The sequence below is a fragment of the Microtus pennsylvanicus genome, chromosome 3 (assembly GCF_037038515.1).
Source record: "Microtus pennsylvanicus isolate mMicPen1 chromosome 3, mMicPen1.hap1, whole genome shotgun sequence".
Lineage (NCBI taxonomy): Eukaryota > Metazoa > Chordata > Mammalia > Rodentia > Cricetidae > Microtus > Microtus pennsylvanicus.
The window spans coordinates 113,529,684-113,551,893 of NC_134581.1; the positions used below are offsets into that span (position 1 = coordinate 113,529,684).

General features: G+C 37.3%; 1 protein-coding gene across 18 annotated transcripts in view; it reads left to right on the forward strand.

Annotated features, from left to right (window-relative positions):
* Gria4 (glutamate ionotropic receptor AMPA type subunit 4) overlaps positions 1-22,210 on the forward strand; it is a 351,675-nt gene that overhangs the window by 235,484 nt on the left and 93,981 nt on the right. For all 18 annotated transcript variants that reach the window (XR_012910070.1, XR_012910069.1, XM_075966877.1 and 15 more), the window contains one exon: positions 14,572-14,756. Coding sequence is in view for 16 of the 18 variants with exons in the window: in XM_075966877.1 (XP_075822992.1) it covers positions 14,572-14,756 (185 nt within the window). In the remaining 2 variants the exon portion in view is untranslated. The remainder of the gene's footprint in view (positions 1-14,571; positions 14,757-22,210) is intronic.

Consider the following 22,210-nt stretch of genomic DNA (forward strand, 5'->3'; position numbering starts at 1 on the left):
ACTTCAGCCTGTGTTTGTTCCAGCTAGGAACAAAAATTTTCCCTGTAATTTTATGTAAATCCTTTCACCACAGGAAAATTAAGCATTACTACTCCTGCTCCATAGAGGATTCAAAGTAACATTGCAAAATATCACTTTCAATTCAACCCAATTGTACAGTTTGGGCTTTATGTAAAAGCCAAATACAAATTAGCATTATTTACAGTACAGAGTTTGGTATGTGTACACAACAATAGATATTTAATATGTTCTGTAACAAATCTGTGTTTTGTTGCTAATGATTGCTTTCATGACTAATTAATGAGAGCTGTTTGACTCATGTTTTACCATAGGAGAAAATAAATTAATTGCTCCTTTATGAATAAGAAATCTATGTGAAACCTTAGTTACCCTACTTGACTAATGAGCCAACTTTTCAGGGTTAACTCATTTTAACTCAGTGTTTGTTTTTATAGAAAGTATTTAGTTTTTGTTTGTTTTTCCCTTTTATTTATTTTTCTCTCATATATTGCATCCCCTCTTTATCTCCCTGCAGTCTCCCCTATCCCCCCACCCACCTCTGTTTTCCTCAGAAAAAGAGCAGGCCTCCTAGGGATATAAACCAAACATGACATAACATGCTACAATAAGACCAGACATATACCATCACATCAAGGCTGGAAGAGGCAATCCAGTAGGAGGAATAGGATCCCCAAAGCAGGAAAACAGTCAAAAACACACCCACTGCCACTGAGAGAAATCCCACAAGAACACCAAATTACTCAGCCATAACAAGTATGCAGAGGTCCTAGGTCAGTCTCTTATATATTCCCTGATGTATGGGAACACCAACAAGTCCCAGTCAGTTGATTCTGTGGGTCATGTTCTTGTAGTGTCTTTGTCCCCTCTGGTTCCTCCCATCCTTCCTCTCCCTTCTCTGCTGGTCTCCCTGAGCTCTGCCTAGTGTTTGGCTGTGGGTCTCTGCATCTGATCCCATAGTTACTTTGATGAAGTCTTACTGGTATCTTTGATGAGTTTTCTGCTAGGCTCCAGACCCAGAACACTCAGAAAGCAGGACAAACTTTAAGTTAATGGTTTTGTGGTTAGGTTGGTGTCCCAATCTCTCCACTGGAGGCCTTGAATGGTTACAGAAGATGTTCTGTTCAGGCTCCATGTACCGTTACTAGGAGTCTTTGCTAGGGTTACTCTCACAGATTTCATGCATTTCTTGCTTTTGCTCTATGTTTCTGCCTTACCACCAAAGTGCCCCCCAATCCCAGTCATTTCTCCCAGTATTTTTCCCTTCCTTAAAACTTAATTCCTCTTGTTCCCAAGCTCGCTCACCCCCAGTCCACCTTCAAAATCTTTTCTATTTTACCTTCTCAGGAAGATCCTTGTGTCCCCCTTAAGTCCTCCTTATTACTTAGAGTCTCTGCATCTATGGTCTATAGGAAAGAAAGAAAGAAAGAAAGAAAGAGAGAGAGAGAGAGAGAGAGAGAGAGAGAGAGAGAGAGAGAGAGAGAGGAAGGAAGGAAGGAAGGAAGGAAGGAAGGAAGGAAGGAAGGAAGGAAGGAAGGAGAAAGAAAGATATATAAAAGTGTATTTATTTTACTTTACAAATAATATCCACTTATTAGTGAGTATGTACCATTTTGTCTTTCTGGGTCTGGGTTACATCACTAAGGATTTCTTTTTCCATACACTTGCCTGAAAATTTCATAAAGTCATTGATTTGAACAGCTGAATAAATATGGTGTATAAATATGGTGTATAAATATGGTGTATAAATATACCACATTTTAAACCAATTTTTGGTTAAGAACATCTAGGTTGTTTATAGTTTCTGGCTGTTATGAGTAAAGCCACTATGAACATAGTTGAGCAAGTATCCTTGTGACAGGATATAACATTCGTTGGGTATATTCCCAGGAGTCTTGGGGTATATCAATTCCCAAATTTCTTAGAAACCTCCATATTAATTTCCAAAGTGTCTGTACAAGTTTAAGCTCCCACCAGCATTAAAGGAGTATTCCTCTTGCTTCACATTCTGACAAATGACAAGCAGGCTGAGAAAGAAATCAGGGAAACAATACCGTTCAAAATATTCACAAATCACTTAAAGTATCTTGGGGTAAATCTAACCAAGCAAGTAAAATTCCTCTATAATAAAAACTTAAAGAAATCAAAGAAGATATCAGAGGATGAAAAGATCTCCCATGTTCATGAAACAGCAGGATTAACATAATAAAAATGGTCATCCTACCAAAAACAATATACAGATTCAACACAGCCCCTATCAAAATTCGAACACAATTCTTTATAGATTTTTAAATAATAATACTCATCTTCAGATAGAGAAAAATGTAGCTACCATTGCCAGACGTATCACCATCCCTGATTTCACGCTGTACTGCAAGCTTTAGTAATAAAAGCAGCATGGTACTCAGATAAAAACAGACACATTCATCAATAGAATAGAATTGAAGAACCAGGTGTAAATCCACACACCTATGGTCACCTGTGGTTTTTTTTTAATATAAAGAAGCTAGAAATATACAATGGAGAAAAGAAGAAAGCATCTTCAAGAAATGTTGTTGGTCTAGCTGGATGTCATCATGTAGAAGAATGCAAATAGATTCATACCTATTACCATGCACAATACTCAAATCCAAGTGGATCAAAGATCTCAGTATAAAACCAGATATACTGAATCTGATAGTAGAGAAAGTGGGGAATAGCACTGTAACATGGAGGGCCTGCTTTGTTGGGGTTTCTGTCTTGCCCAGTTCCCACAGTCGTTTGTCGCAAAGAAAATCACACAGAGACTCTACATTACATAATAAACTGGTTGGCCCATTAGCTCAGGCTTCATATTAGCTCTTATAGTAACCCATTATTCTTTCCTATGTTAGCCACATGGTTCGGTACCTTTTTCAGCGGGGTAGGTCACATCTCACTTCATAGGTGGTTGAGACAGGACTGCCGGAAAAAGCTTCCTTCTTCCCAGAATATTCCAGTTCTCATTGTCCCACCTCTACTTCCTGTCTGGTTTTACCACCTATGCTTCCTGCTTGGCTACTGGCCAAACAGCGTTTAAGTAAAATATAATTGACAGAATGTAGAATTGTCCCGCACCATAGCACTGAATGCTTTGGCACAGAAGACAGCTTTCTGAAAAGATTTGTTTTTAATCACATAGAATCAGTCTCCTTCAGAAATAGATTTTGCACTTGATTTAATTCTGAATTTTTGGCAGTTTGTTTTGCCTTTCATTAATGACACAATGTAATTGCTGTAAATATTGACAATGAAACTGAAAGGCATTAGGCAAGGATAATTTAAGGCTAAGACATGCTGGCTGGGGTTCTTGCAACTCATGAGCTTCTTCTGCCTAAACTGAGGCATTTCTCCAGTTCCTCTCCACATACTTTTAGCACCTAATGCAAATTACATGTTAAATACAGTTAGGCTGTTTTGGTAAAATTTAATACTTATTTTAACTAAGAAGGTCTCTCAAAGGTATTATTTGGCTACTTTTGATGAACAGAAATGGCAATTTCAAACACATGTGAAAAACCTCCTGACTATTTAGATAGTCATAGTATGCAGTTTATAGGAACTGAAGCAACTAAGACAGATGCTTTATCCTCCTTTCTCTCCAAATTAGTCTAGATGAAATGAAGTATGGCTACATACTTGTTTAACTTTAGTCGTCCTTTAGATTGCCTCCCTCCTTCCCTTCCAACTTGCTCATTGGTTCCACTTATGTTATGCAATGGCATTTGTAAATTCACCTCTCCCTTGCATATCAGCTTTTGAGGTTTCACTGTTATCAGTAGATGACTATCTATATCTTCAATGCTTAATTATTTTAAAGTATTTATTGAATATCTTTCAGATGCTAGGTATTCTACTGAACAAGGTGACTTCATAAACTTCCATGGTTGTGGATAAGAGAGGAAGATGCAGAGCAGGTTCAATGGTAACAAATGTTACAGAGAAAGTTAATCTGAGAAGGAAATATAGGCAATCTCAGGGTAAAAGAGGGGAAACTTCAAATGATATAACCTGAGATACAGCCCCAAAGTGGAATCATTCAGATAAAGACCTAAATGAAATGAGAAAATACAGTCTCATTTTTGCAACTAGTGCTTCAAAGGGAAGCCTGAGACCGCAACTGGGCAAAGGAGCCAGTTCTCTGGCTGTGAAGAAGTCTGAGATGCAAGCCAGCAGAAAGAAGCAATGGGAGAGTTTGGGCCAATGAGGTGCATGAAATGGCTTGCTTAGTCAGTTCCATTCTCGAAGGTAGGCTGTATGTACAGGGAAATGTCAAAAGACTAGTTGCTAAACCCATGAAGCTACTATGGCAGTAATCCTGAAACAGCTTTAATCAGGATAGAGGTAATAACAGAAAAAAGAATTATCAAAATCGTCACCTATCCTAAAGATGGCCCTTCCAGATTATGCCTAGGTATGGGATGTGTTTGTGAGCAAAAGAGAGAATTGCTGGAGTCTTACACCACAACATAAGAAAATGTGGTATGATCCTGGACATGAGAAAAGAAGACCTAGGTTCAGTCCCCAGTTCTGATAGTTACTGGTGGTTCTATAGAAACTATGGCAATGTTATCACACCTGCAGTAATGATAAAACCTGATTTACAGGGCTGTCATGAGTTCTAGTTATTCTGAGGCAAATTACTAAATTATAGCATAGACAAATTCCTCCTGCAAAACTTGTCTTTCACATACCAAGCCTGCATGATCTGATGAGGAATCCTCACATACCCCTACATCTTATAAGGTCTGTAGTATAGCCCAGGGCATGCTCCTTGCTGTTAAACTCCACCTGAATACATAAGCACTTTGCCTCTTCAAGGTATTGTCATATTAAATAGATGTAACATTCAAACTTTTGCTCTAAGTACTTTCATTGATACATATGTGTAAAAAGGCTTCAGAAATATATGTTACTTCCTTCACCAGCTGTTTTTTTATGTGGGTTTCATTTGTTGTTTAATGATAGTATGGCATAAAAAATAGAATAAAATCAGAATTGTAAGTTTTATGTAGTGTGATTCAAAACTAATAAAAAGTCTTAGTTTATGATCAAAATTTTAACTATATATGCACATATATGGTTGAAAATTTATTATTATTATTATTAAAGTAGTTTTTTTGGTAGTGCATGCCTTTAATCCCAGCACTTAGCAGGAAGAAGCCAGCCTGCTATACTGAGCAAGTGCCAGGGCAGTCTCCAAAGCTACACTGAGAAACTCTGTCTCAAAAAAACAAAACAAAACAAAAAAAGAAAGTAGTCTTCCAAGAATGCCTCACTTAATAAAAGAAGGTAGCTTTACTTTATAAGAAGGTGTTAGTTGAAGTAGCATAAAGCCAGACTTTAAAAATTGACAGAGACAAAATTGAAAAACGAAAGAGTATGCTGATGGAAAGCACTCAAATTCTACATAGATTGTCTCTAGAGTAACTGATAAGTCAACAAGAAGGAAAAATGGATTTCTCCAATCTGTATCTGATTTCATCATGGTAAAAATTGGTTTTCACATTAGTTAATTAAGACTAAAAGTGCAATGCAATAAGTAGAACCACCACAACAGACGATATTAGTGAGCAAAACCCCTTCTCTTTCCTTAATATATAATCAACTTCCAGGTGATTTCTCCATCTTCATAAACTAGAATCTAGTTCCTTCCTAGACATGGCACCAAATCTGGATTCTACAGATCTGTGTTAGTGAGGCATGGCCTCCTTAAGTGGCTTTTTGTTTCCGTCTCCCTGACAAGTATCATACCTCCTAACTTCAAATATAATATTCTTGATAAGCATTATCTTCTTAATATCTTTGAGGAGCAAAGACTGAATTCTGAATTTCATGCGTGTGTGTGTGTGTGTGTCCTTCTTTTCAGTGATGACAAGAAGCATTTGAGGCTACTGGACATGGCCGGTCATGCCACATTTTGCTTCTGAGCTTCTTGATAGCCTTATCCTTCTCTATGAACTGCCCACTAATTTATTCATACATTCCATCACTAAGCATCTACTTTGTTAGATTCTGAGAACAAGAATAGCTCCAAATTCCATCAACCTACAGTCTGGTGGGGGAGAAAACTCTCCTCTGCTCATCATTCAAACATATAATTAGAAACTATAATAAAAATGTCTTTGTAAGACGTGACATATACAGAGGGCTATGAGAGCCTATTTTTGCAGAAAGTTGTCTGATTCTGGGTTGTGGGATGAAGTAAGCAAGTTTATATTTTATTATTATTACTATCACTACTACTACTATTATTATTAATAATTATCTTAGGGTCACTTACAGAAAGAACTGATTTTATTTTTGCTTATTTTTATGTAAAATGTCCCCTTTTTTCTTTTTTAATTGAAAATAAATTGTTTTAATACAGTATGTTCTGATCACAATTTCCTCTCTCTCATCACCTCTGGACCCTAACGACTTCCTCACACATCCAATTTCACTCCTGCTCTCTCTCTCTCTCTCTCTCTCTCTCTCTCTCTCTCTCTCTCTCTCTCTCTCTCTTTCTTTCTCTTGAAAACAAACTAGAGCAAAAAAGGAGGAAACAGTCTTAAAGAAAACAGTAGTGTTCTGCAAAGACATTTAAACATGACTGATGCCTTCTAGTGCATCAATGAATGCTTTTTCAGTGCACAGCATGAAGATAGCAGTTCAAGAGACATTTAGGAGACAAAAATTATCATATCCATGAACGTATCTTTAAAACAATAATAGAACATTGAAGACCTTATGCACAGAACCACTAGAAAATTTCTTTCATAGAAATTTAGTAGCTATGTAAATTAGGTGCACTTGTTTTGTTCTCTCTCTCTCTCTCTCTCTCTCTCTCTCTCTCTCTCTCTCTCTCTCTCTTGATAACAAAAACTTCAACAAAGAGGAAGGGTTTAATTGGGATTTCAGTTTGAGTGACTCCAGTTCATGGAGGGGAAGGAATGCTGAAGGACATGAGAGGCAACTTGTCTACTGCATCCATAGTCAGTAAGAAGAAAACTAGAGTTAAGCTACCTTCTCTTTACCCAACCTGGGACTCTTGTCCACAGAAAGACATCACCTGCATTCAAGGTGGATTTTCCATCTCAACTATAATAATGGAGGAACCCATTCACAGATATTCCCAGAGGTTCATGTCCATGGTGCTTTCAAATTGTGTCAAGTTGACAATCAATAATGATAATTACATATCACATTAGTAATTAATATATAAACTAATAGACTCAACAATTCAAAGTACAGAAATAAAATTCTCTAATGACTTAGTTTCAGAAAAGCCCTAAAGGATTGGAAGGGAATAGTTGGTAAACTACTTACAAGAAGCTTTTGGATTCCTTCAGTCTTTTGAAAACTGTTGAGAATACTTTAATGCATGATCAATATTAGGTTCAATTGCAGCTAACAAAAGTTTCTGCTTCTATCATATTAATGGCTAAAGAAAGAAGACAGGTTTATTCCTCTCACTGAAAAGTCTAGATAAATGGTCACTGAAGAGAAGAAGTCCATGCCACTAAGTCAACAAACTGAGTTCCCTATAAAATGTACTTATAGAAAGGGCAAAGGAAAGTGAAGTGATAATATTCTAATTAAAATATATAAATATTTAAAAAGCTAATAAGAATGACAAATCATATAAACCTTTATACAATACAAAATATGAATTAGAGTTGAATTGTGAAAGATTTGTACTTGCTAATGCATGTAACAAAAATCAGTAAAAAATAAGGCCATGAATTTGAAAGAGAGAAAAGATGGGTAGATGGAGTGCTTAGAGGAAGGAAATGAAAAGGGAAAATTATCTAACTATATTATAATTTATAAATATAAATAATTTATAAATTATAGTTAGATAAAATTATCTAATTATATTATAATTTCAAAAGTAAAAAAATAAATTTTTAAATATTACAAGAATCAGAATGTACAGGCATGTAGCAGGAGGCCGCTTGTTCATTCATCGCTGCCCAGGTTCAAAATAACCACACAGAAACTGTGTTAATTATATCACTGTTTGGCCTATTAGCTCTAGCTTCTTATTGGCTAACTCTTACATCTTAATTTAACCCATTGCTATTATTCTATATTTTACCATGAGACTCATGGCCTACCGGCAAGGTTCTGACTTATCTATTCTTGGCAGTGGCTACAAGGCTTCTCTCTGACTCTGCCTTCTTTCTCCCAGCATTCAGTTCAGTTTTCCCTGCCTACCTCTATTCTGCCCTGCTATAGAATCAAGGCAATTTCTTTATTAATCAGTGGTAATCACAGCACACAAAAGGGAATCCCACATCACAAGCAAACTATTCTTAAATACTTAATAAATAACAAAGAATAAATACACAGAATGGTGTTATTCCATAACTTAAATCTGGGCTCTTGAGGCCGAGGGTGGAATTCACATTCAGCTACAGGATGGCATGAACAATAACCTAGGAAAGGACTCTGAAACTTCTGCATATCTTATAGGCTGACATGTACTCAGAGTGTTATCTCCAGGTAAACAAGATGGGATAAAAGTATTCTAACTGTCTTTATTCCAGATTAGAATTCCATTGCTTACTACCATAAAACAACCTACAGTCCTTGCTACAATGTTTTATAGATCTAATATCCTGAGTTCTTTTGTCAGTTGCCATCTGAACTGTAAATAAACACAGCAATACAGGGAAGAGACAAAAAAATGTTACTATCAGTAAAAGCAAGATATTTTAGGGGCCTCAAACCATATTTAAAAGTAGCATTTAGTTCAACTTTGAAAGTATTGGTAGAAAAGTCAGCCATTTCCTGTTATCCCAGGTTTACATGGACCCTGTCAACCTACATAGGAAAGGAAATCAGTGTTTATTTCACTACATGCTTCCTGGACTGCAGCACAAATGGATACTGCAGTCAGGGCTGTCAATAAGTTTGCCCAGGTTGACAGGTCAGATTTCTTTTATTTTTAATTTCATTTTACATTCCAACCACAGTTCTATCCCCACACCACTTCCTTCTGGCCCCCTCATTTCTCCCTGCATCCACTTTTCCCAATAAGTAAGGGCTCCCATGGGGAGGCATCAAAGTATGGCACATAAGTTGAGGCAGAACCAAGCCTTTCCCCCTGCATTAAGGTTGATCACAGCATCCCACCATAGGGAATAGGCTCCAACAAGCTAACTTATGCACCAGAATAGATCCTGGTCCTACTTCCAGGGCCCTCTTAGATAGTCCAATCTTCAATACTGCCTCCCATATATGAAGGGTCTAGTTCAGTCCCATGGCTATACAGATGTTGGTCTAGAGTTCATGATTTTCCACAAGCTTGGATCAAATCTCCCTGCAGATTTTTCCATCAAGATCTTGACTGCCTTGTTCATATATTCCCACCTCCCTCTCTTCCACTGATTTCCAGAGCTTGGCGTGGTATTTGGTTGTGGATCTCTGCTTCCGGTTCCATCAGTTACTGGATGAAGACTCTGAGATGATAGTTAGGGTATTCAACAATCTGATCACAGGAGAAGGCCAATTCAGGCACCCTCCCCTCTATGACTAGAAGTCTTAGCTTGGCCCATAGTGTGTTCTTGGGAATTTACATAGCATCAGGTTTCTCCCTCACCCCATAGTGGCTCTCTATATAAAGATCTCTCTTTCATTGCTCTCTCCGCTCCACCATTATGTTCCCTCATGTTCAGACTCTGACCTTTAAACATGTTATTTCAGTACCAAACTGCTTTGGCAAGTGTACAAACTAAATAGTTGCTAAATCCATATTGTGCTTCCAGCATGATCACATTAAACACAGCAAGAATTTCAGAATTATTTGCATGTCTTTGACTTAGCTCAATCTACAGCATGAAGCAGACTGTTCATCAAACTCACCTGTCAGACCAGATAACACATCTCTCTCTCTGTCTCTCTCTCTCTGTCTCTGTCTCTCTCTCTAAATCACACATTCAAACACACTAGCTTCTATAACCTAGACATTTTTCCACCGCACATCTAACATGTAGCATTTGCTTCATTCCTCAACTTTGTTACTCTGATCATATGCATTGATAAATCTGTATTCTTGTCTATCCCCTTTTCTCCTCAGTGCTCTAGTCCTCTGGAACATGCTTTATGGGTTAAGCATTCTGTTGCCTATTCATAACTATGCTATTGAAAGCAAAGTAGACACTTTATGGTCTTCATTCAGATAAAACATTTTATAGTATCCAGATAGCTCCTGTCTTTTTTAAGTGAACTCCTCCCTGGCATAAATTTCTCCTGATTATTCTCCTGTTGATTTGTATAAAGATAGGGACATGAAATACATCTTAGAAAACAGAAATCAGATAAGCCCAACTCATGTGATGAAGAAAGAGCACTGCTGAGGTGCTATTGATCCACAAATTGTCCCTTTCCATGGATGATATATACATCCTTGAGTGTGCAAGGATGCAATAGTATAGGACTGTTAACCTAGCTGCCATTCTACTTAACATAGCCATTGTATAATAAGACAATATTATCTAGATACTTTATATTACTTGCCAGTGTTCTTGGACAACTATGAAAAATCCAATAATGTGAGTGTAGTTGGATGCGTTCTGTTTCAATGCTGAATACTTTGATTCTTTTGAAATTATTTACAAAATGCTATGTTTTTACTTACAGTCATTTACCTAATTATAAGTTTTGTAGATATTTACATTCATTGTAAATAGATAATGTGTGTCTCTGCTGATCATGATATACTTTATAAAATTTTGAACATAGAAAGTTTTCAACAATGTATATGAAATTAAAATATCAGATTTTCAAGTTGAAGTGGCATGTAAAATATTATTTACAGTAATGAATTGTTATGTATGTGACATTCAGTCGAAAAAGTAGCATTTACTTTTGCCTAACAATATTATATTTCATATTTTGAATACTTTGAAGGTCTAACTCACAGTCAGATGTAGAAAGTGTACAGCCTGACTTGTGAATTCTAGTTTATATGGCAATCAAGTTACAACATCATAGACTCATGCAGCATTTTCTCCTAATAGCATTTCATTCTCAGCCACTGTGGGAAATAAAAAAGGCACACGTATCTAAGAATCAATAAATAATGAGCAAGCATTAAAGTGAAACAGCATTATAAAAGGACCTAAAGCTTCAGCGAGGCTCTGAGACTATAAGCTGATTTCTGACTATGATTAATGTGCCTTTTCAATAGCTAGCTTTCTTTGACATTTAACCTGAAGTGTGTTCTACTGTTTTGTCTCATTTTCCTTGTAGTATCACTTCTAAATCTAAAAATTCAACAGTGAAACGCTGCACTTAAAGCTTGGTTTTGTTTTGTTTTTTGTTAGTGTGAACATTTCAGCATTGTCTAAATGTATAAATTTCATCAACCTGCATAGTTCTCTATGTCCTCTAAAAGTCATGTCTGAAGGAAAATAGTAACATGGACACCTTGTCCTTACGGGAGGCCTGACAGCCACATAATGCTTTAAAAAAAAAAAGGAAGCAGCCTATAGATAGCTGAGCCAAGCTGAAAATTGATCTGAGAGAGCAGGTAAATGATTCCACAGTATGTGATCCATGTTTGTCACTTTGCAGCACTCATTCAAACAAACAAACAAAAGTCTTACCATTATTTTGATATGTTCATAAATAAAAATAAAAGCAGAAAAATTAAATGTTTATTGTTAATTCTTAAAGTCTTTATTGAAATCAAATAATGCTAATAAATAAGAAAAACCTTGCTTCAGTTATGATTAGAAGTAAGCTCCAGGGTCAGAAGAAGTTAGTTATGAATTCTTACATTTAGAAATGTTAGACTCCCAGGATATAGAAAGAGAACCCCATGGAGAAAGTGTTCACAAACATAAGAACCTGAGTTGAAATCTTTATCACAACACAAAAACCAGGCATGGAAATGTGCATCTCTGACCCCAGTGGACCCACCCAGGGGGCTCCCTACCTCACCTAGTCCAGCAGAAATGGCAAACTCCAGGTTCAGTGAGAGAATCTTGGCTCAAAACATAAGATGAAGGGTGATAAAGATATTTAATAATAAATTCCAGCTTCCACGGTCTCATGCAAAGGTGAAAAGTGAGTACAAACATACACACACAAATATATCACACACAGGAAGGGAGAGAAGGAGGGAAGGAGCGAGGGAGTGAGGGAGGGAATAAGAGAAAGAAAGAAAGAAAGAGAGAGAGAGAGAGAGAGAGAGAGAGGGAGGGAGGGAGGGAGGAAGGAAGGAAGGAAGGAAGGAAGGAAGGAAGGAAGGAAGGAAGGAAGGAAGGAAGGAAGAAAGAAGAAAGGAGAGAGGACGGGAAGGAGGAAGGAAGGCTAAGAGGTTAGGAGCATTTACTCTTTTTTTAGGACAGGGGTTTGGCCCCCATCACCCACTTCCAACTACTAACAAATAAATAATGTAAATAACCCCAACTACAGGTCTTTTGGCCTCTGTAGGTACCCACATGCATATGCATTTACATCCACCCAAACACACACACATACACACACCTACATAAACAAATAATAAATCTCTTAAAAGGTAAGAAGGGAAAAGGGAAAAGCTTCCATGCAGTCACATTACATTCATTGAACAGGAAATAAGAGAGTGCCAGGTTTTCAGGCTGGTGGGAGAAGGGCAATATCAGGCTAAGATATGAAAAGTTAATTACAGGTGTGAACTACAAAAGGAAACACTCAATGTAGCAACACATATGCAGAATAGGCATACTGTAATTAACATGTCCTCTATCTTCTTTGGGGATTTTTTTCATTTAAATAGAAATGAATTCTGACTGCCACAGTTTTCATTTGGCAGGAAAATAGATAATTTATATTTCAGATATGATCTCATCATCAGTTCCATCTGTTGGCATTGTTTGAACATCATAATGTTTGGAGTTCAAAGACAAGGAGAACAGAACCTTAAAATGAAACTCCTGAAACCTGAGACTTGTGTGTCACCCAGACACTGAATAAGTGTTCTCTTATAAGGGTTCACATTAAATTTTCCCTTTGAATCCTTGCAACTCTCTAGTCTAATCTTAAAACCTATGGAGGGAAAAGCTAGGGGCAACAACTACAGAATGAGCTCACACTGCTGTTAAACAGTCTTAAGGAAACTAGATGGAATGTTTTATTTATGCCAAGCAATAAAGTAAAAACCTGAGTGGCTAACAGGTTTTTATTCTAGCCAATCTTTGTTTAAGTGATTTTTTTGTAAGTTCTAAGAAACTTTTTCCTCTTTATCTCTCAAGTCATAACTCAAAGCTGAGGACTGGGGAAACAGGCATAAAGACACTGTTACAGATGATAGTCTCCTTCCACCGAGAGGATTATTTGGGTGAAGAACAGGGCAGAGAGCACACCTTTTCCCCAGCAGCAATCCAGCACCTAACCATGTCCAACAATCTTACATTTTCTCAACCTTCTGGACCCAATTTAAATGGCTTCTTCTCTGTGTTACTCTTTCCTTATCTCATCTAGAAAGATTTCTCAAGCTGTCCTAGGGCCCAGAACTGCTGTCAGGACTGCTGCCATTGCACTTTGCATTTAAATATTTACTTGTTTATTGTTTTATGTGTATGTCTGTCAGTATGCCTGTCAATGACCCAGGACAATTTGGAGGACTCCATTGTATCCTTCCACCATGTGACCTGGAACTAAACTCAGTTCACTAGGCTTTGGTGGCAAGTACCATTACTTGTTGAACCACGTCACCAGACTTTCCAGAAGTCATTGTTTGTTTTGGAGGGGTTTGTGGCAAGGTGTTGTGTAGCCCAAGGTGGCTGTAAACTCTTTCCTTATGTAGGGGAAGCTGAGCTTGAGTTCCTACTTCTATCTCTCAACTGTTACTGTTATAGTTGTGTGACACGTGTGCATTTTCTATTGCACTTTAAGACTCTGGTCATAATTAAGTCATCTCCGCTAAGAGCTTATGAATCTGTGTTCTCAGTCCCTTACCTGTTGACAATTCACCTCATACTCAGCCCACAGTCTTCTTCTGCCAGGACAGGGAAAGCTTAATAAATAATTCCATCTGTGCATAATCTGTCAGAATTATCAAATGAGACCGACAAAAATACAACCTCAATAAATACCATAGTACTGTTTTTTTGTACATCCTTTCTTTCATAGTTAAACAAAAACTCTGATACTACCCTGTTCAGTAGAGAAAATTGAAACCATTATTCAAAACAAGTTATGTTTAGAGTGTAAAGTAACAAATGGATCCATTAAATTGTTATTGACTACAGGGAGTGGTACAATGGGGTTCTGTTTTATCGCATCAAAAATATATCTAGAGCAATAGAATATTCTCCAATAAAGGGATTTTAAGATTTTTTTCTCAAGGTATACTTTGGCATTTTCATCTAATCAATAGCTTAAGATAGTTTGTTGTCCTGAGTAAAGGAAACAAGAAAAAGTGATTCTCAAATAAAGAGTCGTATTTTCAAGATTCTAAATAATCTATGTGAGTGTTTTAAAATGTGAAAAATATTGATATGGATCCAGTCTCCATAAGTTAAAAGCATAATTTTATGAACTGTTTTTTCTCCCCAATAGGATATTCAATCCTTCAAGCTATAATGGAGAAAGCAGGACAGAATGGATGGCATGTCAGTGCTATATGTGTGGAAAATTTTAACGATGTCAGCTACAGGCAACTGCTAGAAGAGCTTGACAGAAGACAAGAGAAGAAGTTTGTGATAGACTGTGAGATAGAGAGGCTTCAGAACATTTTAGAACAAGTAAGTCTTGGCCTTCATCTTATTACTCAGTTATACATTGTATAAAAATGTTGACCCATTCCAGATCTGTCTCCATACGGCTTCCAGTTCACAATATGAGAAACTGGAATTTCCCATGATTTGTCTCCAGGACAAAATGACAGTTCTTTACTGCCACAGGCCATTTAAATCTTATGGGCAATTAAAGTTAGGAGTATGGCTATTCTACCTTGTAAAACTATAAACAGTAGAAGAACACTTAGTCGCTGGTAGTTCTTGGCCTTCGTTAATATAAATTTTGGAGATTAGTTTCATCAAATGTTAGAGAATCTTAAAGGGCCTTTATTGGCTTTGAGAGTTAGTCGCATGAAAATTATCAAATAAATTTAAAAATAAAAGATGATTAGGTAGAACATTCTATGTTGTGTTATATTTCTATCAGATGTTTTAAATAAATGCTACCAGCCAATGATACATGATTTTTCAACTTTCCTTCAGAAAGGAGAATCTTTAAATAAAGATTCCAATAAATAGATGTTAATTATATTTGAAAAAGGCAGGAAAAGATAAAAAACTGAGCTATGTCATTGTATTAATTGGTATGAAAACACTATGCAAATATAGGTAGCATTTGCTTTCCTTGACCTGAACACAGTAATACTTTGAGGCAGCCTTCCACCACAATCGCAGTGCCTTTCTGCCATCTAGTGGCCTTGTGGAGGTTTGCTCATATTTATTCAAAATATATTTGGAATAGTATAATTCAGAGTTGATTAAGTCATTGTGTATACTTTAACTGCAAAATTATGTGATTGGGTTTCGAATAGAAAACCTATCAGTTTGGAATTCATTTACAACACTCAGTCATTTTAGTATTTAATGATAAAACTTAAAGGCAAAATGTATTTGCAATTTCTTCTTAACACCCACAAACTCTAGGTTTTGTATCTCTGGTTTTCACATATTAGCATGTCTATATTAGCATTTCATATATTAGCATTTCTGAATTGAGTGTCTCTGGTTTGAGTATCACTAGTTTTCATAAATTAGTATTTATTTCCATGTGTAGATTAGCAATTGGAAAAGCTTATCATAAAAGACATTTTGAATTTTTAAGCAATGAAATAACTCAGTGGTATGAGAGTGCTGTATGAAGGGCCTGCTTATTTGCTCCGGGTCACTCAGCCCCGAAATAATCACACAGAAACTGTATTAATTAAATTGCTGTTTGGCCCATTATCTTTTTTTAATTTTTTTTAATTAAAAATTTCTACCTCCTCCCCGCTTCCCTCTTCCCTCCCTCTCCCCCCACTACCCATGCCCAGTCCCCTCCCCCTCCCTCTCCAGTCCGAAGAGCAGTCAGGGTTCCCTGCCCTATGGGCAGTCCAAGGTCCTCCCCCCTCCATCCAGGTCTAGGAAGGTGAGCATCCTTATTGGCTAACTTTTACATCTTAATTTAACCCATCTTCATTAACCTGTGTATCGCCTCGTGGCTGTGGTTTACCAGTTAAAGTTCCAGCGTCTGTCTCCGGTGGGGCTACATGGCTTCTTTCTCCCAAGCCTACGTAAAATTTTTAAACACACTGTGTCTCATTTAGTGGTCTTTTACATCTGAATCTGTCCTACTGTGTATCTGAAATCCTATTCTGTCAGAAGCACTGTTTAGAATGCTAAGCAGCTTGGTCTCAGAGGCTTTGAGTACTGGCTCCGCCTCTCTCAGGCTTTAAATATGGTGAAGGTAGTTCACTGCAGGCTTTGGGACCACTGGGTAGGAGCCATTCTCACCACCTCAACTCTGGGTAGCACTGTGCAGCATATAATCCCTTTTTATCTAAGTGAAAGCACACTTCATGGCCTGGAAATGTCTCTGTGTATGACATCAGGAATTCACCATGCTCTCCTGCCTATGCACGCCTCGTAGACCTGATTCTGCTGCCTGCCCAGGTGGGAGTGCTGAACTGTGGACATGGACTCAGCTACTTTCCTCCTGACCCCATGTGGGCATACAAGCACCCGGGCCTGCAAACCCCATTCAAGTGCTATGTAGCCAAACCTCCTAAAAGAATAAGAGCTCCTGCTGGCAACACAGCCCAGGAAGCTGCCTTTTCAAAACCTCATGACGTTTCTTTTTTTTTTTTCCTGCTACTGCCTTATCAGGAAAACCTCTCTTAAAGGAGCTATAGCATTAAGCTGTGCTAAACTCTTATTTTTTTTTTCTTTTTGTCCCTAGAATTCCTTCCCAAACTCTCAGGTTTTAAGTCGATTTTAGTTGGCCACATTGGTGCCAATTTGTTGTGGGCCCTCCTTACAACATGAGAGTGATTGGCAATATGTCTACCTCTTGTTATCCCTTTGTAAAAGAAAATAGTAACACTTCACTGAAGAAAGAATCTATCCTATTTTAGTGAACTATTAAACTAAGTCTACAAATCACTTACATTTACTACAAATCAGCAACTCAGGTTAAAAAAATAATCATAATGAGCATTTGTGGAATTTTAAGGAAGCCTTCTCCCTGACTTTCACAAGCACAGCAGTGACTCCAGCTCCAATCCTACTCTCTCCCATCCACACCCACTGCCCCTGTCGGGAGAATTCGACTATTTGACTCAGGATGAACTCTGCAGAACAGCCAATTCCAACAACTGCAGGGACTGCCAGGTGCCTGTCAAAGGCTGAGTCTGGAGAGACCTTCCACTTAGCACCTGCACTTTAATAATCCAGGCTGGACAGATAAATCAGCGCTCAAAACTGCTGATGTTTTAGAGCCTTAGCTGGTTTCTAAGAAGAAAATTGGCATTGCTGGGTACTGTGGATAAACTCTAAGCCTTAAATGACTCTCAAGAGACTGATCTTCTCCTCCTATTCCTTCTCCTTCTCTTCCTCCTCTCCTTCCTCCTCCTTCTTCTCTTTCCCCTTCTCTTTTTCTCCTCCTCCTGTTCTCCCTCCTTCTCTTTTTTTTTCTGTTAACATTTCAAAGAAATTAGAAACTTGATCATCGGGGGCTGGAGAGATGGCTCAGAGGTTAAGAGCATTGCCTCCTCTTCAAAAAGTCCTGAGTTCAATGCCTAGCAACCAGATGGTGACTCACAACCATCTGTAATAAGGTCTGGTGCCCTCTTTTGGCCTGCAGGCATACACACAGACAGAATATTGTATACATAATAAATAAGTAAATAATTTTTTTAAAAAAATGAAACTTGATCATCTATCATTCCTACTCTTTTTTGCTAAAGTGTAGTTGATTTCTTTCCTATCAGGGCTACATATGTGGGAATAAATAACAAACTTGTGACTATGGTAGACATCGTATAAAGTCTATTCATAAAGGCCCACTGACCTGTAAGGAGATGTCTTCCTGCTTGTGTGATAATGATTGTTTCCTCCTGATGGAGTAGAGTCATCTGTCTATTGGTTAATAAAGAAACTGCCTTGGCCCTTTAATAGGACAGAAAATTAGGTAGGCGGAGTAGACAGAACAGAATGCTGGGAGAAAGAAGCCGAGTCAGGCAGTCACCTTGATTCTCTGACGGATGTAGGCTAGAATCCTTCCTGGTAAAACACCATCTCGTGGTACTACACAAATTATTAGAAATGGGTTAATCGAGACGTGAGAATTAGCCAATAAGAGGCTACAGATAATGGGCCAGGCAGTGTTTAAAAGAATACAGTTTCTGTGTAATTATTTCGGGGCATAAGCTAGCCATGCGGGGGCCAGGGCGGCCGGAACACAGCCCACCACTCCACTCACTACATCTTCCTGCAAGAAACACTATGTCTGATGGGAAACAAGATTATTTCCTATTATCTGCTTTTCATAGTTCTAAAAAGAATCACTTGTAAGATGTCTTGTTTTAATTCTGTATTTTGCTTGGCACTGAGGCTTGAATCCAGGCTGTTCCTGAGTGTGTTTGGCAGGCTCTCGTATCACTGAGCTGCTTCTCCACTCTTGATTTCACTCTCAATTCTATCTTAACAGGAGAGAGCTAAATGCTACTAAGAATGCATGCAGTGCCCCATATTTCAACAATAATCCTCTTTCGTTAATTAAATAAACAACAGAAAATATTTCAGAAACTAAACTAAAGCGTTCTGTAAAAAGTAATCACTGAAAATTGACTAGAGAATGTGAAAGGAGGGATGGGGCATGCTTGATAATTGATACAAAAATCATAGCCACACAGGAGAAATAAGCTCTAGCTCTCTGTCACACAGAAGGATGACTAGAGTTGATGGTATGTGTTGTATATTGTGAAATAGATAGGACACAAAAAGAGCCTATCCTGTTTGGGGAGTCTCTTGAACACGTCCCTGAGCTGGCGATCTTATTAGATGATCTATGGCTTTTGAGAAAAATACTGTCAGTCCAAATGATATAGCTTCATATGTATCTTATAGATGATAGGTACATGATAGATAGGTAGGTAGATAGATAGATAGATAGATAGATAGATAGATAGATAGATAGATAGATAGATAGATGATAGATATGCATGTTTGTGTGTTCATGTATATGTGTACATACACATGTATGTATAAATAACTTAAGTTAAATATGAAATAATATAATTCCTTGAGACTTTTTTGAATCTCCTTACTGTAATTCATGCCTCCTCCCACCCTCTCCTTCTGTATTGACCTCTTTCATTTATCAACAATTAAAGCTCCCTCTCCATTTTTCCTAATTTTTATCATTTCTGTCTTTACATCACTTGTATTCTTCTGGTCTCCTTTCCTAGTCCCTATGCCCCATCTCATGGAATGGATTTTGAATGTCTCCTCACAAAGAAATGAGAATGATAGTGATTGTGGATATTCTAAATAGCCTGAGTTTATCAACACACAATATAAATGTGCTTGAATACCACTATTCAATTATGTATGCTTGTGACATCAATAAAAGTTGTTTTGATAAAAATTTTAAAGTAGAAAAGAAAGACAAATACTAAATAGGCTTGATTAAAAAAAATGTCTTTGAAAGGTTGCCCTCTTTTAGGAGACTCACACAAGGAACATCTTCTGAAATTTCTATAAAAACCAGCAGACATTGTGATGGCTTCTTTTTATGTAATTTCTTCTTCCACATTTTCATTTGTATCAGTTTGCAAACCCCTAGTGAAAATAGATTACATTATCATTTCAAAATATATTTATGGGTGATGGGATGTAAGGAACATTTTCTCTTCTGCACTCATGACCCAAATTTTTAATGGCATGAACTAATTTGTGCTTATAAATGTATTTGCAATTTAAAATGATAGTTAGACATAGATTCTAAACATTTCTAAACATGAACATCAGAATTGTAAAGGAAGCCTAGGCTTGAGGATATCTCTGTGCTGACACAAATCTCTGAGATCCAGTTTGCCTCAGCAGCTGAGCTGAGCCAGGAGCCAGTCAGTCAGATCCTTCCAGGAGGGTGCAGCACCAAACTGTGCACAGTTAAGCTGCTTTGTCCATTACTTTGGCTCTGATCCATATATGCCATCTGACCAGGTTGAACTTCCAGAGAGCTTTGAAACTTGTTCTAGTTCCTCACAACAGCCTGATTCTAGACTTTTAAGTGGAAGGCAAATTAAGAGCTTTAAGTTTGCTGTAATTTTGTCTTTTGGACAAGAACAAATCTGTGAAAAGCAATTAGTTTAAGCTATTGTCAACTCCTGTTCTAAATGAAGTAACAGAAAAATTATGTATTTACATAACACTGATTATGCCACTTAAGGCACTAGGAATATAACAAAACATTAAATTGAGCTTATTGCCACTTACTTGAACCAGCTCCAATCAAATAAATTGAATTGTTTTTCTTTTCTGAATTCAAAGAATACATTGATCCACAAAAGTAAAACAAAAAAATAACAGGGATAAGAAAAACACAAATCCTAGAACCAACCAAAAATTGGACGGGTTCTCAGTAAGGAACACATGCTCTTCTTACACAGGACCCAGTTCCACTTCCCTGCACAGTCAATAAAGCTAGACTTGATAAATTGTCTTCATATCAATCTAGGTATTTATCCTAGAAGCCTTTCATATTATTTTCATACACATTTGTTGTTTTATAACCCCAAACACTATACTAGTGCAACACTGAAGTGTCCAACTGCCACCCCATGTCCTTCTTTAACCCAGTGGTCAAAAATGAACAAACAAAACCATGGAATTTGATCTTAACTATATTTAGACTTTAAAATCTGTCTCTGATGAGGATGGAAAGATAGTTCAACCATTAAAAGTGCTGGCTGCTCTTGCAGAGGACCAGAGTTCAGTTCCCTGCACCCACATGGTGGCTCACAACTGTCTATTGTTCCAGGTCAATGGGATCTTGTAGCAGACTTTCTTTCGGCCACTGACCAGTTCCTAAATCATGACATGGAGACTTAGAATTAGTTTTGAATGCTTGGACTTATCTTATGTTCATTTCTTGATAGCTCTTATAACTTAACCTATTTCTCTTCATCTACAATTTTCCTCTGGGCTTTTTACTTTCTTTCCCTCTGTATGCCCTATTCCATCTAGTTGCCTGGTGCCTGCATGGCTGGCTACCCCTGGGCATCTCCCTTTCTCCCTTGTTCTTCCCTCTCTCTTCTCTTTCTTTTCTCCTATTTATTCTGTCTGGCTGCCAGCCCTGCCTGTTCGTGCCTAACTATCAGCTATGATTAGACCAATCAGGTACCTTAGACATGAAAGGTAAAACAAATTCAGCATATCTTTACAAAATTAAACAGATCCAACATAAATGAATATAACACATCTTTGCCTAGTTAAAATAATATTCCACAACAAAATCTGATAACCTCTTTTTGTCTCAGTAGGGATCCAGACACAGACAATTGTAAACAAAGACTAAAAAGAGTAAATTATTTATTTTTTAGTTTAAAAAAAAGTCTCATCAAACTCATACTGCAGTCTCAGTAATCATCTGACATTCTCCTCCATGGAATGTTCAGAGAACTATGGTTAGAAGTATATTCTGACTGTTCCTGAAACCCTTTTATCAGAATGCTCAACTCTGACACTTGGGATCAGACAAAACAGAGTATACCATTTTAAAGCGTAGATGTGTTTTCATTCTTTCAAAGATCGTTAAAAATGTTTCAAGGATATTTTTGTTATGTTTTTCTTTGTTTATTAGAAAATGCATAGTTTACTGCTTAACTTTTTTCTTCCTCTCTTTACGTAAAGTAAACTGCATTGAGATGATCTCAAAACACCCTGTTTTCTCTAAATAAAAATAATTAACAGAATCGTTCAGGTCATGTGTTTGATAGTAAAGCACTACGTAAATTTACACACTGAGTGCAGACTAAACCAAGTACAGAGTAGAACCTCATAGCCTTTCCTCTATATTTATTAATTCTACAAGTATCTGTTGAATGATTTCTTTCTCTGTCTCTCCGTCAGTCTCTCTCTCTTATGTATTGGTGTGTGTGTGTGTGTGCGTGTGTACAGGACCTGAAGTGCCAAGTAATATA